Consider the following 27,410-nt stretch of genomic DNA (forward strand, 5'->3'; position numbering starts at 1 on the left):
AGTCATAGGCCGTTTTCATATATTTTCTTTAACTTTGTTCCAGAACTGCAAGAATGTAAAAGTACGATAACCGATTTTCCCTTTAGATATCGGAAAAAGTGCAAAACTAGTAGATTCTTGCATGGTACAATAAGAGGCAGAACAGCTTCGTAAAACTACAGAAATACAGCCCTGAGGCTATGTCCGCTTTCTGTCAGACTCATACAAAATTTTATGAAACAAGTTGTTTTCATTTTTTTCATACCCTCATATTTTAATGAGTCAAATAGCGACAACGAATGAATGAAATGAACGGATTTTTTCTCAAAAACATAATCCAAACTATTCAATTTTTCAATTTCATGGCTAAACTGCCTAATAACTTTACTCCGCGAGCCGCAATGTACATGTCTTCCAATCATTGGTTTTGAAAATATTTTTTTTTTTCATTTTCAAAACAATAAATACAATTAATAAATACACAAAATTGGCAGAAGTCGGGCACATTTAAAAAAAAATCGTAAAAAGCTGATGGCTCTACCTTACCATTTTATTGTACCATGGATTCGAGCAGGTTCTGGAACAAAGCATTTATAGTTCACATGGTAGAAGAATACAGGTAGATGCATCAACGCTTGGGAACATTAGTATGTCAAAAATTTTAAAATATTTGTTCAAATATAAGTAGATTTTTATAAGTTTTCTTATACGACGTCAATCGGAGATTATAATAATATGCGTGTTTTAACAATTTTTACAAATTTGAATAATTTTTCATTCAACATTTTCAATTTTAAGTTTGGTTTGATAGTTCATTGTCCGAGCAGCTGTGTCGATACGACTACCTGTATTCCATGATAGTTCACTTTTGTTATGCTAAGTTCACATGACACGTGATTCGCTTTTTATTCGTTGGTCGACCATTAATTAAGAAAAATATCTACTTAATTCCTCACACAAAATTTTCTGAGCGAACAAAGATTTTTCTTTGTACCATTCAAATCACTCTCAGAACTACGATGAAATGTGTGCCACCCCTGACAAAAGAAAGCATTTATGTCAAAATTAATTATGACATTTAAAAATGCAAAATAGAAAAATTTATGAATTTTTTTAAAATTTTCAGCAAGACCGAAAATTATGAATGAAAGATATAATGTTGAATGTTGAATGAAAGATATATGTTTGTGCATTCAAACGAAAGTAAATTTTGTTTCTTCTCTCATCCGAGATACCCTTTTTGTTCAGGAGTTGGAATTTCGACAGAAAACTAAAAAAGAAAGAGGCAATATTTTTTTTTTTTTTTTGTATCGACAAATTTTTTTTTTGACAAGTGTCTCTCCAACCGAATTTAAAAACAGAAAAATATATGTAAAATGTCAACATTTATACAAAAAGTTCAAAACATGAATGATCTAAATGAATAAAAGCCCAACCAGACAGTCTTAAATCATTCATGAATGAAAATCGTTAAATAAAAGATAAAATAAATCTTTGGAGAAAAAAACAATAATTTCTTCTATTATTAGTTGTGTTCCAGTACTTTTTTAGTAGTAAAACTAGCAGAAGAGAGAACAGTACGAAATGCCATTCTCATTTAGGTGTGCTCAAAAAATAAGGGAACGGAAAATTAGCAGAAATGTGCTAAAATGTCAACATTCAAAATTCCAAAAGAAAACAGTCTAAATCGGACTAGTGAAACCTTACTGAAATGGACGCTAAAATTTAAAAATGAGTATTGAAAATAAATTAAAATTAATAATTATTTTTGAATGGTGTTTATTTAGAAAGTTTTGTTTTCAGAATGCGTTGAAGAGTATTTAGAGGTGGAGTTTTCTCAAATCCCAACCCGGAAAAGCTCACATGGTTGGAGGCGCCGGTTAAATTAATGTTAAGTCTGCAAGAAGACTTAATGCTACAAGTTAGGAAGACAGCCAACCTAAAAAATAAGAAGAAAATGTTCGCAGTAATAAGCAAACGACTTTGATTCTAAGCCTAATTTCCAATTTACCTTTTACTAATTTTGCACTGTTTTCCAATACGTTTTCTTCGTCTGATTCCTCATTCAGCCAGTCCTCTTTACTGCTGGAATCATCCAAAAGTGAATACATCAGTTGCTCCATATTTTCTCTTTTTGTTTTTTGCACGACAAATATTAGTTATTCTTTATTTTTTAAGTTAATCTTTTTTCTTTACATTTGTTGTTACGCGCGAACATTGAAATGTATTAATACATTTTTCAACCTTGTTAGCCCTGCCAATTAAATGTCAAATTTACAATTTGCACATTTCTGCTCGGCCAAATTCATGTAGCTAAAACAAGCAGAAATGTGCACCACTCAGCGCCATTTTATTCTCGAGAGAGCTGCAAGTTTTGCTAGTTTTTGGAGTACGGGAACGCGTTGTAGTAGAATTAGCACTAATTAGTACTAACTTTTAGGTTCTGGAACACAACTATTATTAATGCTAATTTCATATACTTTCGTACAAATTCCCATAAAAATCAACAAACAAAAAAATTGAAAAAAGAAATTATATTACTATGAATTACGAATTGTGCCGTATGAATGGGTACTGAGAACATAGCATTAGTCGAACAATCGAATATGAAAAGTCGAGTACTCGGTTTTAACCCAAGTCCATAGTCGAGTTCGGCAAACGATTGTAGCAACTAGTTCCGCGCTCTTTAGTGAAGATGTTCAATTTTCTCATGTCTCATTCGTAAACAACAGAATACCCCGAGTCTTTGCTTTCGTTTATTTTTATCGGGTATTCCTTTGTGGCCTTCATATTCTTCATATTCGTTTCGTTGGGAAGTTTTTCACTACTTTTGTTTCCAACGCTTCGCTCTTCATTGTTGGAAATACGAAACGAAAAGATACGGTAACAACGAAACGAGAAGTCGACTTAACTATCCCTAATGGCTATTATAAAGTGGACTATTTTTATTTTCATTATTTGTATAATCCATATAAAACTTGTAAAAGGTATATAAACTAAACAATTTATGGTGTGAAACATTTAGTAGTGACAATTAAATAAATTAATATGATCTAAACATCAAAAAAATAAAAATAAACGTAAAATTCCATGTTCTTTATGTTTTATTCTCCTCAATGTGTGTATGTGTGCCTGTGTTGTCGCGTTATGTGTGTATATTGTTTGGTGTTCTAACAGAGGGCGAAGCCGATGTGAAATTCTCGGCGGCGGCGGCTAAGCATAAAAAAGTCGGCGGCGGCTAAAAGTCGACTGCAGCCGAAAGAAAATCGGCGGCGGCGGCTAAAGCAATATACGGCCGGCGGCGGCTAAAAGTCGGCTACAGACGACGACTTTAACGTGAACAAATAATTTCGGTTGTTTTAATAACTGTCAATTCATTTAATTTAAAATAAAAATGAAAATATAAGTTTATATGCACATTTGTTGCTCATTAAAAATTAATAAAAATACTTTAATTTGATAAAAATGGTTCGACGACTGCCTTGTTATCGTGAACAAACAATTGTTTCTTTACTGTTGCCGGATGCAGGCTGCTTCTTTTTGCATTTACACAATTCCCGGCATATGAAAATGCTTGCTCTGAAGATGCTGATGTGGCTGGAATTCCAAAGCACATATTTGCTACAGTAGCAACATTTGGAAAGATCTATAAAAAGTAAATGGTCAAAACGTAACCTGCTTAAAACAAGTTTAAGATGTGAATCTTTAACGTACTTGTTTGTTCTGTCGCCACCAATCTAGAGGCTCAACCGCCTCGACTTTCATTTCCAAATATTTTCTTATTTCTAACTCTACGTTATTTTGTACATTAGAAGGCGATGGTCCCATAAATTCCAACATTCTTTGACGACTAGCTGATATTTTCTGCAAGTAAAATATACGTCAGTTAAGTTTACCTTTACATTTATTAAAACATAATACCTGTTTTTTTGCATTTGGTTCAGTGCTCGTTGATGGCTCATTTAATAATGTGTCATCGATTTCCTTTAATTTTTCAATTTCTTCCATAATCAAGTTCTCCTTGGAAATTGGGGACAGAACATCATGCACAAGTTCCAAGGAGTTTGGCGATTGTTTGGGTATCTGTAGTATATATTTATCTAAAACAGGCCAGTTTTTTTGGCATGGGTCCATAAGCGCAGCTACAACATACATTCTATATACTTTGAATCGCTTCGTGAAGTTTTGCACAGCGAAATTGCATAAATTGATTGTTAATTCAAAAGACGCTTTTTCTTCTTCTTTCTTCAATGAGGACATAATGGATTCCTGAAAATAAATACACGAAGATATCGTCGGATAATCTTGGCCTTGAAGGTGTTTTGTGGCGTCCTCAAAAAATTTTAAAAACGTGCCAAATTCCGTTATAATTTGCTTTTCCATTGTCCCAATCACTAACAGTTCCTTTTTAGCTTTAACTAATGCTACATTTATAGTGGATATATTATTCGTATAGCTTTGAATCATTGCAAGCAGAGAGTTCCAACGTGTTGCAACGGAATTTTTCAAAGAGGTGTGGTGCTTGACGTTTAAAGTTGCTTCATATTGTTCAGTAAAATAGTCATCTCCATGTGGAAATTGTTCGCAACTATCCAAACTCTCCAAAATTATTTCAACCTCTGTAAATATTTTTTCTAAATCGTTTTGTTCCTCCATATTTTGAATATTTGATATTTCTTCATAGCTATACATTAAGCTGCCATAATTTTTTTTTAATTTTGATATTATGTTATTAATATTTTCAAATGACTTGTTGTTTAGTATATCTTCCATCAAAAATCTGTGTAAAACATGAGCCATACAACCATATCTTGGTATATTTTTAATTTTTAAAGCTGAAACGATGTTGCTTCCACCATCAGTAACAGCACATATGTTTTTTTCCAACAGATTAAATTCACATAAAGCTTCTTCAATTTTTTCTACAACTGCTAGTCCAGTGTGAGGTCGTGGAAAGATCTCTGTCTTGAGCGTTACAATTTGCATTTGAAAATTTTGGCAGAAATGCACTTTTATGTTTATGTAAGACAAGTGCTTATGTTTATCTGACCACATATCCAATACAAGTGTAACATTTTTGGGCGACTCTTTAAGGCTTGTTTTTACGTGGTCCAAATATATGTTATAAACATCGTTTAAAGCCGTCGTAGCTATTGTCCTATCTGTGGGGAATATAGCCTTTGGGTTTAAGAAAGATACCAATTTCTTAAATCCTGGCCTTTCAACAATTTTAAACGGTTGCAAATCCCAACAGCACATTTCGGCGACCCGGCGAGCATTTTGTTGTTTGTTGTTACAACTTGTTGAGGATTTCAATGCATTTTGTGTCATTGTTGAACTTTTCAGGTTATTTAAAGATTTCACGTCCAAGTTATGTACAGCTCGTAGATGGTTCATATAATTTGTGGTTGATGTTGATTTTCCAAAACTAAAATCATAAACATTTACACACATGCGAATGGAAAAAATTAGAAATTCTTACCTTTTTAAATTGGTCTTTTCATCCAAACACAATTTGCAAAATTTATATTTTTGAAGAATATGCCTCTTTTTAAAATAGAGATCACCAAAATATTTCCAACACATTGATATACCACCTTCATTTACAACAACCTTTGCCAAATTTTTAAATTCATTTTTCTTTTTAAAAGGATCTTCATATCGAGATACATCTGCATATGGAGAAATATTGATTTCAGTATCAACAGATTCGTCAGAATCGGATTCTGATTTAGTCAAAACTGTTTGACCCTTTCGGTTAGCGGAAAAATAATTTTTAATATTCCTTTGGCACATTTTGCATTCTTTTCTTTGAACAAGCAAAAACACAACGAATCTTTGGCAAAAAATATGGTTGCCACTCCATAAAAAATTCGTAAGTTACAAAAGGTTGCCAAAGGTTTTGTGATAAAAAAAACAAATCTACAAAGTCATAATACCCTTACCACTATGTGGTGTAGGGTATAATTAATATAAATAGCCTACACGTTTTAGCCTCTCGAAGACGAGCGCACAATGTAAATTATCGTCCAATAATGAGCATTATAATATGTTAATTTATCGATAAGATTAAAAGACATATTTATACAAATTTGCTGTATAAATTTATATTTTTCAACGGCTTAGCCGACTCAGTCGGCTAAAAATTTGAGCCGATGAGAGCCGCATACATCAGCGGCGGCTCAGATCACTTAAAAAAAGTCGGCGGCGGCTGCACGCCGACTGCGAGCCGATCGGCTTCGTGCTCTGTGTTCTAATGAGCGGACCGTGTAAAAATGCAATCACAGCCTTAGAATTTGGAACTTAGACTTGTAAATTAATGCAAAACAATTATTACAGATTACCTTTGAGCTTTTGTGTTGATTCCGTTGTTAAAAACAAATTTTCTGATTTGATTCCTTAAAGGTGAAATAAATGGCCAACTACTAGACGAGCATCAAGAAAATATGGATAGAGAAACAGAAGTACAACATACAAACAGCAAGGAATTTCCAATTGTGCCCGCACAAAATTCCATACAGCCGCCACATCCAAGGTAAGGATATATGATTTGTTGGGTAGATATATTCTTATGATGCCAGGATCTGAATAAAAAGCTAATATAATATTGCTAATGTTAATCCTCTAATATTTTGCATTTTTCTTATTACTATATTTCCCCTTTTTCCGAATTACATATGAACCTATAATTGCTACCTACGCTTAAAACTAAACTAAACTTATATAGGAGACATTCAAAAGCCAAAAGACGCATGAAAAGAAGGTAACCCACATTCAATCAGTTTGACCATATGCATTGTTTTTTTCATATTGGTCACCAAGATTTGTTTATGATTTTGAAAAGTGGTGTTTTTTTTTGTGTTGTTGTGGTGTGCTTTTGATTCTTATGAGTTGATTTTTATTTAATTTTGTTATCCTCTTCGAGATTTGTGGGCATTTATTTTTTAACTTTTTTTGTATCAATTCATTACAGATTTAAATGTCTATCATGCGATGCACCCTGCCACAATGCAACCCAACATTCCCACATGTGCCTGAATGCAATGCAGGTTTGTTAAATGATATTCTTACACGCTTCGATTGCTTTATCTTATCTTATCTAACGTTTTGATTTACAGTGCTACAAGTCGCGTATACGTGATTCATTTGGCGAAGAGAGGGTTAATCGTGGCTGCATTATGTCGCCCGAACAAATACCCCTCTATTGTAATCACAATTTGGGTAATAATTTTGGGGGGCCGCGCAAACGTAACACCCAGACCTTTATCAATCTGGAATGTTGTACGGGAGACTATTGTAATGATGGCGACTTTCCAGAACTGCCACCTCCAGCCGATGGTAAGAGAATGGATCTAATGCTTACCGTGCATACTCTAATAATAATATATCATTTTGTTTCAGAAGTAACCCATTTAAACGCCGATAGCAGCAACATATTGAAAATGTCAATTGCAATATTCGGACCCTTTGTGATTATATCAATTTTGGCCTATGTTGCAATTTATTTCATAAGACGTAATCATCGTAAACGTTTGGAGTATTCACGTACAAAACAAGATCCCGATTCATATTTGGTTAATGATGAACTACTACGTGTCACAAGTGCTGGCGATAGTACCTTAAGGGTAAACCAAACCGGAGCCTATATAAAATGTTATTTTTTAAATTAAATTTGTATGTGTTTTAGGAATATCTGCAACATTCGGTGACATCTGGTTCCGGATCCGGCATGCCGTTGCTTATACAAAGAACTTTGGCTAAACAGGTTACCTTGGTGGAATGTATCGGCCGTGGCAAATACGGAGAGGTATGGCGTGGTCATTGGCATGGTGAAAATATTGCTGTCAAGATTTTCTTCAGTCGTGACGAAGAATCCTGGAAACGTGAAACTGAAATTTATAGGTATGATAACAAAGGGGCAGTAGTTATTCATTTTATTGAAATTACTCTTATTTCAGCACTGTTCTTTTGCGTCATGAAAACATATTGGGTTTCATTGGCTCCGACATGACATCGCGTAATTCTTGTACACAATTGTGGCTATTGACCCATTATTATCCCCATGGATCGCTGTTCGATCATTTGAACCGTAATGCCTTAAGTCATCGTGATATGATTTTAATATGCCTTTCCATTGCTAATGGTCTGGTACATTTGCATACAGAAATTTTTGGTACAGAGGTAAGTGAACTCTTCTCTTCGCGTACATTGATAAGAAATGTCATTAATGTTTTGCTTTTTGTTTTACAGGGTAAACCTGCCATGGCTCATCGTGATTTAAAATCAAAAAATATTTTGGTCAAACCAAATGGTACATGTGTTATTGCTGATTTTGGCTTAGCTGTTATGCACTCAAATGTTACGGGCAAATTGGATTTTGGTAATAATCCGAAAGTTGGTACAAAACGTTATATGGCTCCAGAGGTCTTGGATGAAAGGTAGGTCGAAATACAGATGATAAAGCGTCTATTGCACAAAGTCACACACAGTCTTTTCGGAGACACAGTAAAGTTTTCGGACAAATTTCTGCACCATGTAGATCATTAAGCTCGTCTCGGAGGAGAACTAAAAAGACAACTTATTGTCGTATTTTTTAATTGTCATCCGTTTTTTCTTTTTCCAGCATTGATATGTACAATTTTGAGGCTTTAAGACGCACCGATATCTATGCGCTAGGCTTAGTTATATGGGAGGTATGTCGACGTACAATATCATGTGGAATTGCTGAAGAATATAAAGTACCCTACTACGATGTAGTACCATCAGATCCGAGTTTTGAAGATATGCGTAAAGTTGTTTGTGTGGACAATTATCGACCATCCATACCAAATCGATGGAGCTCTGATCCGGTAAATAAATAATTGCAAATTTGTAAAAGAAATTATAAATGTTAATGCATATATGTTTATACCATTTTAGCTTATGGCAGGTATGTCCAAATTAATGAAAGAATGCTGGCATCAAAATCCAAATGTACGTCTACCTGCTTTGCGTATTAAAAAGACTATTAGCAAACTGGCTTCCGCAGATGAAAAATTGCGTCTGGATTATGATGAAGTTTGCGTTTAGGTGCATATATTAAAACAAGAGTTATACATTAGTTGTATCTAAATCTATATAGTGTTGACAGTTTGTAAAGAATTTGTCGTTTAAGACATAGAAATTAAAAAAAAGAAAATTTCAAACTGATCTAAACAAATTGCAATTTTATCATAAGGTACTGCATATATTTCAAGTGTAATAATTCAATATTTTATACTGTTATATAGTTTACACTCAATAGCATTACAAGTATAAGTAAGAAGAACAAGTTATTAAAACTAAACCGACGCAAATGTATAATCAGGTTATTATACTAATTATGGGACTTGATTAACAAAGTCCTTTGAATAGATTGGTACCTATCTAAAAGCAGGAACCCACATCTCTTGAAAATACATAAATTTTTATTTGTTTCATCTAAATATTTTGCCTTACACCGAGAACTAAACAAAAACCAATCCAGCCTTCTATGTATTTGAAATAAGATAAAATACTATTTTGAAATAGTGCCTTTACTTTAAAGCTTAAACACTATATGCCTTACAACAAACAATGATGTATAATAACAACCTAACACTAAGCTATGTAGCCTAACTAATTTTATACCATAGTCATTATTATTTTCGCAGCTTTATTCATGCTTCCATTTATATTTACATTTGTTATCTTACCCCTCACACTGTCTGTCTTCATGTGCCATTTTCAAAATCCAATTTTTCATTGATTTGTGATCAATAACACAGCATTTTCATTTTGCATACTATTTTCTTCATTGTATTTTCAATTCAATAAATAGACATATATATTTAGTTTTATACAATAATATGTATTGTATTGACTAGCAACATATTGAATTAATTAATGATATCATCCAAAAAAACAAAAACATATTTGATACATTTTATATAGAGAAAGAATCGTATTGACATTACTAATAACAATGTATTCATAAATTCTGTACAAAGAAATATACAACTTAATTTTTTTAACTGAAATAAAATACAAATAAATGTTAATAGTAATAGAATAACAACAAGAAAACAAATTAGTGTGTACTTCGATTTAGTGTTAATATAAAAAGTAAATAATATATATACACATTTTTTTTAAGATAAGTAATACCACTTGATAAGAAATTATTATTAATAATAAAATACAGTAGTTGTAATCAGTTAATAAGATAATGTGCCAAAATGTGTTTCATTTGTTTTTTTTTTTTTTAATCGAATTTGAAATATTTTATAATTTAGATTTGGGTAATACAGAGTGGGATAAAAAAAACTGCAACAAAGTCAAACAACATGATTTTTACATTTTTTTTAATTTTTATTGAATTTGATGTTATTTCCGACATATAGCATCAAATTTTAGAACAAGTTTAGATTTGTTCGAATTGGTCCTTTGGCACGAATTATGGCCTTCATACGGAAAATGAAACCGTCACACGCTGCCCGAATGTTGCTCTGCGGTATTTTGGATCATTTCCGGCGAAGCGCTAGCTTGAGGTGATCGACACTTTGGTATTTTTTAGTGCCAACCTTGCTTTCCGAAATACTCCAGACACAATAGTCCAACATATTGGTATCCGGAGATTTTGGTGGCCATTGTGCGCTGGAAATGAAGCTAGGAGCCTCATTTTGTAACCATTATAGCCGAAGAATAGTACATGAGGTGTAAAGAGGACTGCTGAGCGTTGGCCTGGGCGGACCCACTTCCGATGCCCCGAAACAGGACATATGAAAAGGTAAGGTAAAGCTAACAGCTGGCTATATATATATATATGTTTTTTTTTTCAATGAGCCTGAATTTGGCCAATTTTTGCTGGTTTTTTACTGTTACTGCGATAATCGATTTTTCTTTTATCAAAAAGCATCATATTGTAAAGTAAACGTAAACCAAAAAAATTGAAGTAAAAAAACATTAAGTTCGGACGGGCCGAAATACCCTTTTAATACCCTCCACTTTAGGTTAAAGGAAATATTAGAACCTATTATGACCCACAAATACTAATTTTTAGACATATCCGTGAATAAATGTGGCAAAAATTCATCCAAATACCGAATATCGGGTGGTACTGTTATATAGGGGCTATACCAAAGCGTGGGCCGACATATCATCCTAGACACAATACAAATTATTCTGCTAAATTTTGACGCTCTACGTCAAATAATGTGGGCTGTATCGTGATTTCAACAGACAGACAGTCGGACATCGTTAAATCGACTTAGAATTTTATGCTGATTAAGAATATATATACTTTATGGGGTTTACGACGAATATTTCGGGATGTTACAAATGGAATGACAAAGTTAATATACCCTTCTTTCCAAGGTGGAGGGTAGAAAAATTGGCAATATGAGAGTTTTTTAATCACAATGGCATTTTTTATTCCACTCACATTATTTGAGAGTACCTATTGGGTAACGAACAACATCCAGCAAGAATTTGTACAAATTATCGAGTTAACGAATATTCCTATTCTGTGTGTGTTATTTTTTTCGCACAGTTGGGCGCCGAAACATGTAGTTTAGTAAATTTTTGTTTTTTTTTCTGTTATCGCAGTACAATTTACAGATTCTTGCTGGTTCTGGAACAGAACATATGTATTTCATGTAATGTAGAAAACATCCAATGTCAGAACCGTATAAAAGATAGAAAAAACTTGGCATCATTTTTGACGTGTATAAATTTGAGGAGTAGATGGCGCTCAGGATATCGATATTTTCAAAGATTCGACAACAGATGACGGGACATAACATTATGTCAATTGTTGAGTGAAATTACTTGTTATACCCTAGTGGTCCCAAGGACGAACCCTATTGAAATTGGTGATCAGATTTAGATATAGCTCTCATATATCTTCAACCGATTACCGGTTAGTTATGCACCAAATGGCCAATATGAGTACAAATGTCCTGAATTTTGGCACATCCAACAGAATACAGTCTAGAAGCAAGTACATCGAAATCAGAGAAAATCGGTTCAGATACAGCTATAGCTCCCTTAAATAGGTTACATCCGTTGTGGGGGTTTAAGCCCATCGCATTCGTAATATGCATTCGACAACAATGATATATGGTACCTTATATCAGATACAGCCCAGAATTACCTCTGCCAAATTTTATCAAGATCGTTTCAGATTCGGATGTAGCTCTCATATATATCTACAACTGATTTCGGGTTAATTATGCACCAAATGGCGAAAATCAGTCCAAAAATCCAGAATTTTGGTAAATCTGACAACATTCTGTATTAAGCAATTACATAAAATTTGAAGAAGATTCGGATTCGGAGTGAAAAAAATGCTATAGCTCCCATATATATTTTACATCCTATGTGGTGTTTAAGTCCCTCACATTCGTAATATGCATTCGACAATGATATTTGGTACCTGATATCAGATGCAGCCCAGAATTACCTTCGGCAAATGTTGTCAAGATCGGTTCAGGTTTGGATATAGCTCCCATATATCTTCAACCGATTTCGAATTAATAGTGCACCAAATAGCCAATATCTGTCTAAAAGTCCTGGATTTTTGCCATCCGACCGAATTCAGTCCAGAAGCAAGTACATAAAATTTGAAAATCGGTTCAGGTATAGTTCCCATATATATGTTACATCCGACTTCATGTTTGAGTCCCTCACATTCGTAATATGCATTCGACAACAATGATATTTGGTACCAGATATTTTATGGTATGTATCGGCTAAGTGAGTAAGAAGTGATATCATGCACTCTATAGCAATGTTATTTGGTATAAAAGATTAAAATGTCTGTAGTGAAAATCGATTCTGAATTGGATATGCCTCCATATATTAGTTCCCTCTGAAACCAAACTATAACTGCTCTAGAACCAAATGTTTATAGGTAAAATTATTTTATTACTAAATATGCATAGCGGTGTAGGGTATCATATAGTCGGTCCTGTCCAACTTTTGACTTTTCCTTACTGGTTTACACTCTGATTTATTGGGAGGCGAGTTCGGTGAACAATTTATTTCACATTCGGGACTGGTCGATTGGGAGCCTAGATCGTGCTATATAAAGCTCTTAGACTATTGTTTGTAGAGCTATATTATAGCTCATATCTACATGGTAAGATGAAAAAACTCCAACCAACTTCAGGCTGCTGTCATTTCCAAGCCACTCGTCCGACAGCTGTTAAAATTATTCCAGTTACAGCTCATTATATTGTTTACAAGCGCACAAAAGCATTTTGGTGAGAATTTTTCCAGAAAAAAGTTATTGTGATGGAATTCAAGCGTGATAGTCTGATTTCTTTATATTACTCCAGCATTTGAATGTGAATAAATCTTATGTATCTCGTACCATCGCTCGTTACCGTGATAATGGTAGGAGGTGGACGGAAAAAAACAGCAAAATCAGCAGTAATGGTTCGGAAACAAAAGAAGCGACTTGATCGAAACCCGCGTCGCAGTGGCCGAAAATGGCTCGTGAGCTGAACATATCGCAATGTTCCATTCGGCAAATATTGAAACATGAGCTCGGGGTAAAGCCATTGAAATTTGCAAAAAGTGCAAGAACTTACACCGCAACAGAAAGAAAATAGACTCAAATAAGCTAAAGAGTTGCTTCGCTTGGCCGAAAGTGGTGAACTGCCGAATTTCGTTTTCTCCGATGAGAAAACATTCGTTGTCCAGCAGTTTGTAAACAAACAAAATTATCGTGTTTACTCGCCAAAAAGTTCAGCTGAACATGTGCACCTTCGGTTGACCACCAGAGCTCAAGCGCCGGCCATGGTGATGGTGTGGGCCGCCATAACAGCCGATCGTATTAATCGACCGTGGCTTCAAAATAATTGCTGAATATGATCGAGCTTTTTGTTACAGCTTTTTTATTTCACCCTGTAGATCTGATATGAGGGACGGATCACTCTTTCTGGCACTCTTTCCACAACAGGTCAGAATTTTGAATTACTATAACTCTCATAATATGAGAATTAAGTCAACGATTTTCTTAAGGTCAAGTCATTCCACATCCCTCGGAAAGAATAAATGTTTGTGTTTTGGGATGAATAAAAAAACCTTATAATATTAGGAACTCGATATTGTGAGAGACCCGTAGCGTTCCCTTAATTTTTCGCTTTTTTCTCTTACATTAAAGTCTAGTGTTTTTAAATTTAATCAACGTGCTTTAATTTCTAATTAATATTTTACAATAGTATAAACTCCTGGAATGAAAGCCAATATATGGTCTTGTTTCAGTGCGTTCGTTGTTCCTAAGAAAAATATAGTTCTAAATCTTTAGGATACTTACCTTAGTTTCCTCTCAATATATGTTCCAATATGGAGATTACGTCCATATAACCTTTAGAAAAAAAATGCTCATCAATTGTAAATTTTTATATATTTTTATTAAAAAAAAAACATATGTTTCCATTTCTGTTGGAGATGTTTTTCTTCTTCTTGTTCGAGCAGACATACACATAAAATACTCGTGTCTTGAAAGTCTTTAGCCAGCCAGCTTCTTATGATTTGTTTTTTTTTAGTTCTTTTTTTAGTATTTATCTTAGATTACTTTTTTGCAATTTAAAGAAAATTAAATAAAATTTAACAACAAAATATTAAATATTTTTTTCCATTCATTTATGGTCTATGTATGTATCAATTTTTTAGGTTTGTTTGTTTTCTTTTTGTTTAGAAATGATTTAAATCAATTAATGTAAGGGGTGGGTCTAGGGAATGAGGGGAAGAGGTTGGGGGGTGGTTTTAGTGGTAATAGGTTTCGAGGGGAAAAAGGTAAAGAGTGAGATGAAGGTAGGTATGTTCTGAAATATAAGTAACTAAGTTTTTGTTTTGAGGTCAATCAGCAAAAAAAAAGTATTTTGTGTACAGATGGTTTTCGTAATATTTATTTGCAATCTTTGGATAGAAAAATTCCTTAGAGGTTTGAATAAACAATTGAAGTAAAATAATGGATTTTATGAAAGCCGTATGTATTTTTCTTTCGTTCGTTCTTTCTTTCTTGTTCTTGTCTTATTTTCAGAACATACAATTTTTCGATCGTTTTGAATTTTTGTTTTGTTTTGCTTTGCTTTTCTTTTAATAATTAACATTTTGTATTGTTTCTTTCTAGATTTCGTAGTTTACATTCACTTTTTGCTGTTATTGTTTAGAGAAAGTTATTCAAAAATTGTTCTTGTTGTTGTTGTTGTTGCTTCCTGTTATGTTTTTGAGGGGGACAATGATGGCGACGAAAATGTCGCCCAAAAATATATATATATTTGCGTTTACTTAAGCCACATAATTATATTGATTTTGATTATCCTTATCACGTTCCATGTAGTCGCGATCGATAAGTGATTCAATTCGCTTTTTAAGATCAGCAGGCTGTAAAGGGAAAAGTAATTTAAATTAAGATTAAAAGAATATTATAGATCATTTTAGAGTAGTCATGTATAGAAGTTTTTTGGAACCGTCCATGGCCCTATGGGCTAGGTAACTGTATTAATTGAAAATAACTAAAAAAAAATAAAATAAAATCATATGAGGCATTTCCATAAAAATCTTCTGTCTTCTAAACATAACTTCCTCCAAAATTAGTTTTCTCCTAGGAATTAATAATGAAATGCCCTACGCATGTCGTCAATGGAGATTTTTATAAAACTTGTTTCAATTGGAACAGAAGCAACAACTCGCCTACAGGGTGTGATAAAAAAAACTGCAACAATGTCGAACGTCATAATTTTTACATTTTTTTAATTTTATTGAATAAAAGCAAAAAAAGTCGGAAATAGCATCAAATTTTAGAATAAGTTTAGATTTGTTCGAATTGGTCACCTTTGGCACGAATTATGGCCTTAAAACGGCCAATGAAACCGTCACACGCTGCCCGAATGTTGCTCTGCGGTATTTTGGCCCATTCTCGGCCAAGCGCTTGCTTGAGGTGATCGACACTTTGGTATTTTTTTGCTTTCATTCAATAAAATTTTAAAAAAACGAAAATTATGGCGTTTGACTTCGTTGCAGTTTTTTTATCTAACCCTGGATATATAACCTAAATCTACATCTAATCCAATGACACTTCCATCTCCAATAAGCAGACCAAGGCAATTGCAAAAATATATGACCTACCTTAACAGGAAACGTTAACTGATTAAACAGTTCCGTAATAAGCAGATTATGTGACAAAGTTTTACGCATTTTCATAATTCGAACTATAGCTGCATCAATTTGATACTGGCGATCTTGGAATACTCTTTCCTCGGTAGCTTTTTGCTCTTCCGTCTGTAAATGGAGATGAGATTAATGATCGTACGATTGTGAATGCATTTGAATGTTAACTAACCGTCTCTTTCATTTGAATTTGATTGATTTTGATGCGGAATAATTTGTTGACAAATTCATTATTATAATGGAACTGATCCTTATCTTCGACTTCACGGCCTTTTGGTTCCTTTGTTATGACACGAGCACGACCACAGGCCAACGATTGTAATATGCGCCGTAATTCACCACTCTAGATATGGGGGAATATATAACACATAAATTTAAGTTGCAACACAAAATATATGTAGGTCAGGAAAGGAAACACACAGAAAAGCGAGACTTCTTTTCTCTTTTCAACACACTTTATGAAATAACTATGAAAGTTTTATTCACATAAAGAAGTCCCAGAAGTCCTAAAATCTCCTTCTATATAACCTCAAATCTAATGGTACTCCCTTACCTCAATATTTGTGGCTGCCAAAATTTCTTCATACGAAAGAGTGTCCCTATCGTTGAACAATAACAAAACCAGTGCTTGAAACAAAGATACCATCAGCTCTTTGGGCCCCTGATTAAAAAAAAGAGAGCGAATATTAAGAAAGCATTTGGTTGGTTAATTGGTTGCACAACTTACTGCATCGAATCTTGCTTTGAGTACACAATGGCCTAATGTGGGTTGCCATTGTAGTTTTCGTCCACTGTGTTTGGCCAGATAGAATTTATTGAATACCTGTTGCGGATTCACCAACTGAGGTGGCATATTCACCTCGGTCAGGGGATATGTGGGCCAATAGCCCATTGTTAAAATATTAACGGTTAAATCAATGTTGGTAAATTCGCCCTCCATATTGGCCACATATTGTTTGAAGGCAATATTTATATCACGACTTAATTCCATATCCTTGAACATGCCTTCCAGCTTCGATGTAAAACCACCACCACATTCTTGTTTGAGTTTGGACAGCATACTTTTCTCCGCATCCACCGAGGCTGATTTGCTCATTAGCAAACGTTTCGATAGATCCTTCATAAAGTTAACAAGAATATGAATAAAAAAAATGTCAATTATCTAAAAGGAAAGTTGTTACCTTCTTGTAGAATGCCTCAAAGACATCCTTGCCATGTATAAAACGGAACAAGACCATTATTTTGTCTAAAATTTGTTCCAATTCTTCTTCGGTGGCTTCCTTGTTGCCGGCACGTAACTTCATGTCAACATATTTGGCTAATTAGAAATGATAAGATATAAGAAAGGAATGCATTTATATAGCATCGCAAGCATACCAATCAATTCAGCAGGTTTGTTGGCTCGTTGATTGATAAAGAATTCAAACGCCTCACGCAATGAATTTGTAAATTTCTCATTACGTTCGAAACATGTGCGCACAATCACATCCATTTTATCTTTGAAATCCAATAAGTCCTGCACCATATTCTTATCCTTTTCCGGATCAATGACAATGGTGCGACCTTTTTTCTTGATATAACCATTAAAATTGCCACATAATTCGGCTGTGCCATTTTTGACGCGACTTAATAAACTATATAATAGTGTTAAATCATTCAGTCTGTGTTCCTCCATGAGGGTGTCTAAACCTTTTTGCAAGATTTGCGTTAAATGTTCGGCAAGTAGTTCCTTTTCAACGGTATATATTAGAGGGTGTCTAAAAGAAAAAATGGATTAAAAACAAATGTTCTTTGTAAGGACAATAACTTATGGGCTGATTCTATAAATTTGATTGGACTAATTTCAACACCCAATCAAATTTGGTTTTGTTCTAACTACTCTATTATGGGACTGTTTCACTTTGACGATAAAAAGTGTACTAAAAAAAACACTAATTCTAGGAGAAATTTTAAATTAAATAAAAATCAAAATATAAAAAAAATACAAGGAATGTGTGCTTTTCTTCGAGTTCAAATATGTACCGTCAAAGAGAAACAAGTCATAAGTTTATTTATTTTATTTTACAAAACCTACTTGGTCCCCGAATCCAAATAGTGTAGCAAACGTTCATTTTCTTCGGCCAAACGTTTATCGACATGTTGCAGATATTCGGGTACATCCAGTTCCTGCATTTTTCGTTGACCCTCGGCCTGATACAATTGTCTAGTGGCTATTAAGAATTTCTCCTCAAAGGCGCTTATATAGATTTGTAAATCGCATAGCATGCGTATAAGACTTTTTAATAAGCCACGATCTACAGCATCACCATTGCGTTCCTTTTCAATGAGCATTAGCAAACCTTCAACGGTACGTTTTTGTACCAGGCTATTGAGGGCTATGTGGGTGCGAAACAAGTCCAAACCCATGTCCCTAAAAGCATGCAAAACAAAGTCAATTTAGTCATTTGAAAATTGTAGAGTTAAAAACTGTGCTTCCATTACCATATAGACTGTACAGTTGGATTTTGTAAAACATATGTACGATCTAAATATAGAAATATGCTACGCATCATAATCATTTGTTGGCAATATGACAACCACCAATCATTGATTTTCTTTAAGAAAACCTGCAATGATCATAAAAAGAATGTTGAAATTAGAAAAAAAAATCACAAATATAATTGAAAACATATTTACCAATTTATCCATACTACCACCGGTAAACGTCTCTACATTACGTTTAACATGGGCCTCGGTCAAATCTTTTAATTTTGTATAGAGTTGAGCATCCATTTTATGACTACACATATTTTCTACCGCCTGGTAAAGTTCTTCCAGAGAATATTTAATAGGCCTTGACAACTGAATGGCCACAACAGCTTCTTCTAGTTTCTGACATGTTTTCTCCGAGTAGTTTTCGGGCAGTGTGGGTTTAACTGAAATAAGAAAGCAATTACTACAGTTTTTCAAAAAAAAAGAAAAAAAAATAAAAACTTTGTGAACTTAGTCCATCATGTGATTTCCTACAAACCTATTTGGAATATATGAACATCTTGTGATTATTTTTGCAACATAAAAAGTTAATCCCATATGAAAATCTCAATCAAATTGCCTCGACATCAACGCGATTCGTTTTTGGACCAGAAATTGAGAAAATCATATTTCAATCCCAATTGAATAACGAAATGTCCTTGACCATGTAAATACATGGACCGATGATCATAGAATTGTAAATCGAATTATTTAAGGAATTACAAAACAAAATAATTGACTGATTTTGTATATATAAGTCAATAACATCGGGTAAATCATAGAGCAATATTAAATATACCTTACATATTGTACACCCAATTAAATTACCACCTAAACTACTTCCGGCCAACCTTGGTGGCGAAATACACATAACCTTCGTATTCATACATACCTTTAAAATTTTTTATAACAATTTTTTTTACATCGCCCGGCTTTGTCGTATTATGGGCTCCCAATTTATTGAAATATGCTGAGGTAGTTGTTGACGAACGATGATCGTTTATATGGGCCGCATCCAACATGGAAAAATTGGCACGACGTTCCCCGTTGGTACCAATAGCTCCATTATTGGAGCTATTTACGTTTGAACTATTGCCGGAACGTTGCATATTTGTGCTCTGTCCCAAGGCAATACGGCCACTAACCGAAGGTGATGATGATGCTGCTGCCGCCGCTGCTGCCGAAGTCGATGGGCCAAATAAATCGGTTGCTTTACGAAAACAGTTATTTATATTCTCAGTATCCTGCTGATGTAAAATCTCTGTTGCTATTTCCGATTTATATTTTTTCGAGGCGCTCATAGCTTGCCGCTGTATGATACGCTTGGTACAGCGCAGTCAACGCTTTCGTAACGACGTATTTTTTTTCTCTGTCCGTAGCAAGAAAACCACACTAGCGTAAATAGTTTTTCGGGAAATGTATGGTTAAACACCAGCCAACGTCACCACGCTGGACGAACTAAATGTATCTCGTTCCAGAGATCAAGGATATCCTGAAAACACAAATGACATATAGTTTGTTGTATTTGCATCTTTGTCACAGTCTGCACTTACCTTTACAAAATCTGGTCGCAATCAATGTTTTGCTATAATGCCGCAATAGAAGAATTTCTTCAACGTTTGGTCACTTGGTCACTACCACAAAATCACCTAAATCGAATCGAGAGTGGTATTCTTGAAGGATGATCTTTCTTCTTTGTCTTTTCAACTCTTGTATCTTCTTATTCCGAGTTACATTTGCCCGATGTAAATCGAGGCACCACCGTGTATGTCTTTAAGTCGATAATTTCTTGTTTTTATTTTGAAATAGTGCAAAATTAAAAAACAATAATGGAATTTCTTTCTGGACGTTTGATAAATTTTCCGCTGCTTCTTCTTCATAAATTGAAATTCTCTGAGAATTGCAAAAATGTTTGTTGACATTCGTCTCGTTTGTAGTGTGTTTTCAGGTTGGGCATGTTCAGTGAAAAAAACAGGCATGACATATTACATTTGCAATGTGTGCGATAAATCGAGGATACAAAACATTGTCTTACATTTACACCGAGTAATTTGTTCAAATATATGATTATGTTCTTTGCATGGCAGAAGAATACAGGTAGATGCATCAATGCTTGGGAACATTGTATGTCAAAAAAATTTAAATGTTTTTTCAAATATAAGTAGAATTTTATATGTTTTGTTATACTACGTCATTCGGAGGCTATTATAATTCGCGTTTTTCAATAATTTTTACAAATTTAAATAAGTTTTCATTCAACATTTTCAATTCTAAAATTGGTTTGACAGTTCATTTTCCCAGCAGCTGTGTATACGCGTCTACCTATATTCTTCTACCATGGTTCTTTGGAAACATCCATGGTAGAAAAATACGTCAACGTCCAGCATCAACTTGAGAGCATTGATATGTCAAAAACATTAAAATTTGTTTTCAAAAATAAGTATATTTTTATGTTTTCTTTTACGACGCCAATGGGAGGTTGCTGTGATATGCATTTTTCAACAATTGTAACTAATTTGAATAGTTTTTATTACTAAATTGGTTTAATAGTTCATTGCAGCTGTGTCTGTGCCACTACCTGTATTCTTCTACAATTTAAGCGTCTAAAATTATTAAAAAATTGATTAAAAAATGTAGCCTCATTCGCCAATTGGTAGTAGCATCCTTTTCATATTTGGAAATTATCTACCATTTTCAAATAATTACATAACCAAATATATTTGAAACGGCAAATGCAAAAAAATCCAATTTAATTCAACTAATTAAAGTTCTTAGACTAAATTTCCAATCATAAATACAAGTCCAATTTAATAAAGTCGCAGAGGAGGCGAATTGAGACCTAATTTAATTTTTATTATGTCTTTTTATCAAAAAACAAAAAAAATTGACAGCAAAAGAATACCTTCTTTTGCAACTGGCCTCGTGACACCTTATAAAACCACCTTGCTTAAATGTACTAACATCGATTTCCATACCAGAAATAAACTTCCTCCCTGCAGAGAATCTCTTGTTGGACGAATTTCCATTCAATGGGTGTTCTGGTTATGGGATAGCCTCATATATCCAAAAATGTAAGGATTCCGATGCTATCATGGTACAATGAAATCAAATCAAGGCAGGACAAAACTACCATATGAATACAGGTAGTCGCATCGGCACAGCTGCTGGGACAATGAACTGTCAAACCAATTTTCGAATTATGAAAAAATTTTTAAATTTGTAAAAAATGTTTAAAAGACGTGAATTATAATAACCTCTGAATGACGTTGTATAAGAAAATATAAAAAATATGCTTATATTTGAAAAACATTTAAAATTATTGACATACCAATGTTCCCAAGCATTGATGCGTCTACCTGTATTTTCCTACCATGGTGTGTATTGTTTTCAATTTATGAAAATTGTCATGCTAGAACTAAGAAGGTAAAGTCATGTAATCATACGTTTACATACATTTGACAACATCTCATTGTCAAAATCTATATTCATAAAGCTATTGTATACACACAAAAACAGAGATGGGAACTGTATTTTATGCCTTAAAATTTGACAAGGTAAATTACAGAAAATGCAGAGATGGGAATGCTAATTTGAAATGAGGTTATCTTTATTTCCTTGTACCATGGAAATTGTTAAACAAATATTCAAATTCGGTTGATTTCAAAATGCATATTTCAATTTTTTTTAGCGAAATAAAATTGCACATATCTGTAGAACTTGATTTTAAAAAGAAAGTATGAATGAATGAATGAACTGAATGATAGTTTTCGCGTTTTTTTATTATTCATTCAAAATCAATGCAAAAAGTTGCATTTGTTTTGATAGCAATTCTGACATTACAACCAATACAGGTAGACCTCCTTACGTGCAACTTTTTCGAATAATATGAAATTTATTATATCACTTGCACATGTTTTCGTGTAGCCATAATTAACTAATATATTGAGTTTGAAAATATTTTTATATCACATCATGTATCAGCAAATTGCAACTTCCAACAATCAACATATGCAAACACAACACTTTAATTTTTTAATATTTATACAACACTTTAATTTTTTAATATTTATTTTAAAACTCCCTTCGTCGGGATATTGGTAGCGATCAGCAAATATAAAAAATCTGTCAGTTTCGTTTTGAGTAACATTGTTCTCTGTAATTGGGAGTAATATGAAGTTAGGCCATGGGGGAATATTACAGACTAGAGCAATCAGATGGTATAAAACTTTAAGTAAATATTAGTCAAGTCCGCTGACAAAAACAAAAATCATTTACGAAACAGATCTTACTATTTCTGTACAATTTATTTATTGGTTACCAAGAAAATGGTAGCTTAAAAACTTTAATTCATAAACAAATTTTTCGTCTGAGAGAAAGGTAACAAACGCTAAAACAGTAAAATTAAAGTAAATCTATTCCTTCTCCCACACATTTCGTTAGTTTCACTTAAAAATGTCTCCAAAGCCATTGTATTATAAACGCCAGCAGTCCCAATATTAATGCAATTAACATTTTACTGTGTGACTTCTGAGATTGGACGGAGGACTGCTGCTGCTGCTTGACTGGAAGGCTACACTTCTTCCACTCATCTTCGTCATCGATGATTTCACCCATCATGCTAAACTTTGTTGTACTCGTAATGCGCACATTAACACAACTGCCCAAGAGATTTTTGCGCATTGGTAACAGGATTTGCTCGTAGCTCTTGTTATGGCCCACGTAATGTAAGTTGTCATGCGATACCTCAGTAACAAGAACTTTATAAACTTGTCCCTCTCGGCCAGCGTAGGGGTAATAACTATTGAAGAGGTCAGTCAGACGCTTTGTGCGCTTTTTCACCTGATCAGCTGGGATTCTGGTCATCCTTGCTGCCGGAGTTCCGGGTCTGGGGAAAAATTGATTGATGAAAAGACTGGGGAATTCATACTTTTTGCACATTTTCATTGTGTCCTCAAAGTCCTCCTCTGTTTCGGTGGGAAACCCGCAAATAATATCCGTTGCTATAGTCAACCCCTCGACCCGTTCACGTAAAAAGTCCACCACGTGCTCGAAATCACTCCGACAATATTCACGTTTCATATCCCCTAAGACTGCATCACTGCCACTTTGTACAGGAACATGCAAGAAAGCATACACCCTCGGATGTTTTAGAATTTTTGACATTTCTTCCAAATGTTCCAAGATATAAGGAGGGTTTGTCATACCAACGCGAAGCATACAATTCTCCGGTATTACTTCGACAAGTTTCCACAGCAGCTCAGGTAAAGATGTTCCTATATCTCTTCCATATGCCCCTGTGTCCTCTGAAGTTAGCCATATTTCACAGCATCCTTCCTCAAAGGCCTGTTTTGCACGAGCCACAATCTCCTCCGGAGCATAACTTGCCAAATCACCTCTAGCATGTTTTGTCTTGCAATACGTGCACTGATTAAGACAACCAGTGTTGATGGCAATAATTTCAATCAATGGATTCTTTCGTATTTTTGGTAGCGCCAGTTTTGCCCCAGCAACTCTATGGCCATCTTCCTTCTTACTCTGTAGTAAACGCACAGTATGTCCCTTTAAAGTCTCTTCCACAACCTCTACCACTCGATCAATTTGTTGCACACCAATGACTGACAGTCCTTTCAAATACGAAGATTTCGGAGCACCTTGGGGAACACATCCAGCCACAACCACATGTTTCCCCGTAGACATTCCATGCTCGATTTCATTACGAAAGGTATCTTCTGAGGGATTTTTAACCGTGCAACTGTTGAGTAACCACAGATCAGCGTTATCCTTTTGTTCAGTCAACTGATAACCGTATGCGGATAACTGTCCCATCATATATTCTGTGTCGGAACTGTTGTGAGAGCAACCCCATGTTTTCACGTATATTTTTTGTGTCCCCGGAATTACGCTTTCATAAATCTTCTTTGCCTCAGGTTCTGTGGTGGCATTTGCAACGTTTCCATTCACAGCCTTCTTTGGTCTTACAGTAACATTTTTCTTATTTCGATATCTTTCTTTGGGTTTAATATCTTCGGAAGATATAAGATCTTCTATATCAGCTATATCGTTTTCTTCCATGAAAACCATTTGGAAGAATTTATTTAAATTAATTAAAATTAAACTAAAATTCTATCGAAATCAAACAAATTACTCGACTGTGGTGCACGTTGGATAGGGATCTGTAAATCGATTTATCTCTTGTTCACCCAGCAAAATTGTTGTTGTCAAAATACATTAGCATGGTTTCCTTACTTACAAGAATCTTCCATTCTTAGAATAGAATACAATGCATCGACACAGCTGCTGGAAATATCATGGTAGAAAAATACAGGTAGATGCATGGTACAATGAATTCAAGGTAGGGCAGAACTACCATATGATTTAAATTTTTTTATTTTTCTGGCTTAATATGTCAACTTCATTTGCTTATGTGTGTGTCTTCTTTTCAATAATAAACAAATGTTCAGAAAATATTCAAATTCGGGTGTTTTCAAAATGCTTATTGCAACGAATGCATCGACAAAATCTACAGTTTTTGTCGCGAAATAAACCATAAGAGATATATAGTACATGATATTGAAAAGAAATTTTGACCATTCATTCAGTTTTCGCGGTTTTAAATTATTTATTCAAAAGCAATGCAACAAGTTGTTTGCTTTTTTATTGTTTTGGTAGTAATTCTGGCATTACAAGCCAAACAGGTAGACCTCTATACTTGCAATTTTTTCAAAGTTGACCTACCTTCTCTTCATCAACGCTTGGGAACATTGATATGTCAAAATATTTTAAATGTTCTTTCAAATATAAGACGATTTTTATACGTTTTCTTATACGACGTCATTCGGGGGTTGTTATAATTCGCGTTTTTCAACAATTTTTACTAATTTAAATAATTTTTCATCCAACATTTTCAATTCTAAAATTGGTTTGACAGTTCATTGTCCCAGCAGCTGTGTCGATGCGTCTACCTATATTCTTCTACCATGGTGTACAAAATACTTTGTACATACTTTTGAGTGCGGTTGAGGCGCTGGGAAAATCTAGCAATAAACAATAAATATTCTAAAATTAAATATTTCCCAGCCGCCATAAAATATCACATGTGAAGTATTCAGTGATCTTGTGCGCTGACGCAAACGATAATGTGTGAGATAATAAAGGTTATGACCCACACGCACAGATATCGATGCGCTCAGTAGATGCACAAGACCACTTGAATGAGATGTCAAGCAGCCCTGCAATGTTCTCCATTCAGTATTAGAATAGATAAGAACAGTTGTGTGGCTGCGACTAGGTTAAGTTAGATTAGTTTCAGTAGTACGTAAGGAACATATTTTAGAAATAAAATTAGAATTGAATCAACAGCCTAACCGTTCGGTTGGTTTTCTCTTCTCAATCACATGGGATATATGAACTGTCAAACCAATTTTGAAATTGAAAAATTTTAATGAAAAGTAACGTATATAAATGGCTTTATATACGTAAAAATTCTTGAAAAATGCATATTATAACAACATCCGATCGGCGTCGTATAAGAAAACAGAGAAAGTTGTGAAAAAGCAGACCTAACTGAATGGGTTATGCTAATTAACATAAATACATATGCAACTCTTCTTTGAATAAACAACATCATGTTCTTTATATGTTAAAGTACGTTAAAAAATCAAAATTTTGTCAAAAATGTTTAAATGTTTTGCCAAAAATAAGCAGATTTGTATATTTTTTCTTATACAATGCTAGGTTGTTAGCATTGTCGATAATGAACTGTCAACCCAAAATTGGGTTGACAGTTCATTATCCCAGCAGTTGTGTCGATGCGACTACCCGGATTAACCCTGAAAAGAGACCAATAACAATAATAGCATGTTTCCATTGGAAACCGAACAACGTTGTTCGCTCTCAGAATTATGTACACGAATTAACCCGTTCATACGGCACGATTCGTAATTCATAGTAAAATAATTCGTTTTTTCAAAAATTTTGATTGTTGATTTTAATGGGAATTTATACGTAAATACATGAAATTCTCACTAATATGAATAGAAGAAATGATTGTTTTTCTCCCAAAGATTTATTATATCATTAATTTTATAATTTTCATTCACGTTTTCAACTTTTTGGGCAAATGTTGACATTTTGAACATATTTTTGTATTTTTCTATTTTTAAATTTTGCTGGAGAGACACTTGTCAAACATTTTTTCTGCCGATACAAAGTTTTTGAAAATATTGCCTCTTTTGTTTACAGTTTTCTGTGGAAATTTCAACTCGTGGATAAAATGCGTACCTCGAATGAGAGAGAAAACAAAATGTACTTTCGTTTGAATGTACATACGCCATTCAACATTGTAGTTTTCATTCATAATTTTCAGTCTTCCCAAAAATTTTTAAAATTTCATTAAATTTTTCTATTTTTAATTTTTAAATGTCATAATTTTTTTTTCGATAAATGCTCTCATTTGTTAGGGATGGGACTTATTTTTTCGTTGTTCTGAGAGTGATTTGATTTGAACATCGTACAAATATGAGTGTTCGCTCAGGAAAGCTGCCCATAAATACAATTTTCTTATTCTATCAAAACATATACACATTTTGTGTTTGTGTGTGTATTGTTTTGAATAGAAAATACAATAATTTGAAATTATTTCAAATTCGGTTGCAAATTAAATGCATATTTCGGGGTTAATGGGCAATACATTGTAAAATTTTGGGATAAAACTGTATTGTCATACTTAGATTCAATGTTGT

At 33.9% G+C, this 27,410-nt stretch overlaps 4 protein-coding genes and 1 long non-coding RNA gene across 13 annotated transcripts in view; 1 reads left to right on the forward strand and 4 right to left on the reverse strand.

The window, feature by feature from the left end:
• Window positions 1-10,205, forward strand: part of LOC101891682 (activin receptor type-1) — a 174,920-nt gene extending 164,715 nt beyond the window's left edge. The window contains exons 1-11 of one of the 9 annotated variants that reach the window (XM_059127788.1): window positions 2,812-2,966; window positions 6,385-6,514; window positions 6,707-6,742; window positions 6,953-7,028; window positions 7,098-7,317; window positions 7,381-7,604; window positions 7,667-7,881; window positions 7,938-8,160; window positions 8,230-8,417; window positions 8,603-8,828; window positions 8,899-10,205. In XM_059127788.1, the coding sequence (XP_058983771.1) occupies window positions 2,900-2,966; window positions 6,385-6,514; window positions 6,707-6,742; window positions 6,953-7,028; window positions 7,098-7,317; window positions 7,381-7,604; window positions 7,667-7,881; window positions 7,938-8,160; window positions 8,230-8,417; window positions 8,603-8,828; window positions 8,899-9,048 (1,755 nt within the window). In that variant the 5' untranslated portion in view covers window positions 2,812-2,899 and the 3' untranslated portion in view covers window positions 9,049-10,205. Of the gene's footprint in view, window positions 1-2,810; window positions 2,967-6,204; window positions 6,291-6,380; window positions 6,515-6,706; window positions 6,743-6,952; window positions 7,029-7,097; window positions 7,605-7,666; window positions 7,882-7,937; window positions 8,418-8,602; window positions 8,829-8,898 lie in introns of those variants that run through there. The other 8 variants (XM_059127789.1, XM_059127785.1, XM_059127786.1 and 5 more) reach the window with 8 other exon arrangements.
• On the reverse strand, window positions 1,742-2,129 carry LOC131804706 (uncharacterized). The gene is made up of 2 exons (XR_009343232.1): window positions 1,991-2,129; window positions 1,742-1,918 (listed from the first exon to the last, which is right to left on the reverse strand). It is a non-coding gene; the product is annotated as an uncharacterized LOC131804706 (long non-coding RNA).
• Window positions 3,416-5,790, reverse strand: LOC131804705 (zinc finger BED domain-containing protein 4-like). The gene is made up of 4 exons (XM_059127780.1): window positions 5,462-5,790; window positions 3,901-5,407; window positions 3,694-3,843; window positions 3,416-3,625 (listed from the first exon to the last, which is right to left on the reverse strand). Exons 1-4 carry the CDS (start codon window positions 5,773-5,775, stop codon window positions 3,431-3,433), a joined length of 2,166 nt encoding a protein of 721 aa, XP_058983763.1. The 5' UTR covers window positions 5,776-5,790; the 3' UTR covers window positions 3,416-3,430.
• Window positions 10,206-14,865: 4,660 nt separating the features above from the next.
• Window positions 14,866-20,600, reverse strand: LOC101891962 (cullin-4A). The gene is made up of 12 exons (XM_005175956.4): window positions 20,223-20,600; window positions 19,562-20,161; window positions 18,835-19,073; window positions 18,640-18,764; window positions 18,233-18,568; window positions 17,536-17,915; window positions 17,340-17,476; window positions 16,886-17,275; window positions 16,712-16,819; window positions 16,331-16,501; window positions 16,117-16,269; window positions 14,866-15,372 (listed from the first exon to the last, which is right to left on the reverse strand). The coding sequence occupies exons 2-12, from the start codon at window positions 19,968-19,970 to the stop codon at window positions 15,277-15,279; spliced, it is 2,544 nt and encodes an 847-aa protein (XP_005176013.1). The 5' UTR covers window positions 19,971-20,161; window positions 20,223-20,600; the 3' UTR covers window positions 14,866-15,276.
• A 2,339-nt stretch (window positions 20,601-22,939) lies between these two features.
• LOC101892135 (threonylcarbamoyladenosine tRNA methylthiotransferase) lies at window positions 22,940-24,851 on the reverse strand. The gene has a single exon (XM_005175957.4). The coding sequence runs from the start codon at window positions 24,748-24,750 to the stop codon at window positions 23,116-23,118; it is 1,635 nt and encodes a 544-aa protein (XP_005176014.1). The 5' UTR covers window positions 24,751-24,851; the 3' UTR covers window positions 22,940-23,115.
• Window positions 24,852-27,410: the final 2,559 nt, after the last annotated feature.

This window comes from Musca domestica, unplaced genomic scaffold, assembly GCF_030504385.1.
Source record: "Musca domestica strain aabys unplaced genomic scaffold, Musca_domestica.polishedcontigs.V.1.1 48, whole genome shotgun sequence".
Lineage (NCBI taxonomy): Eukaryota > Metazoa > Arthropoda > Insecta > Diptera > Muscidae > Musca > Musca domestica.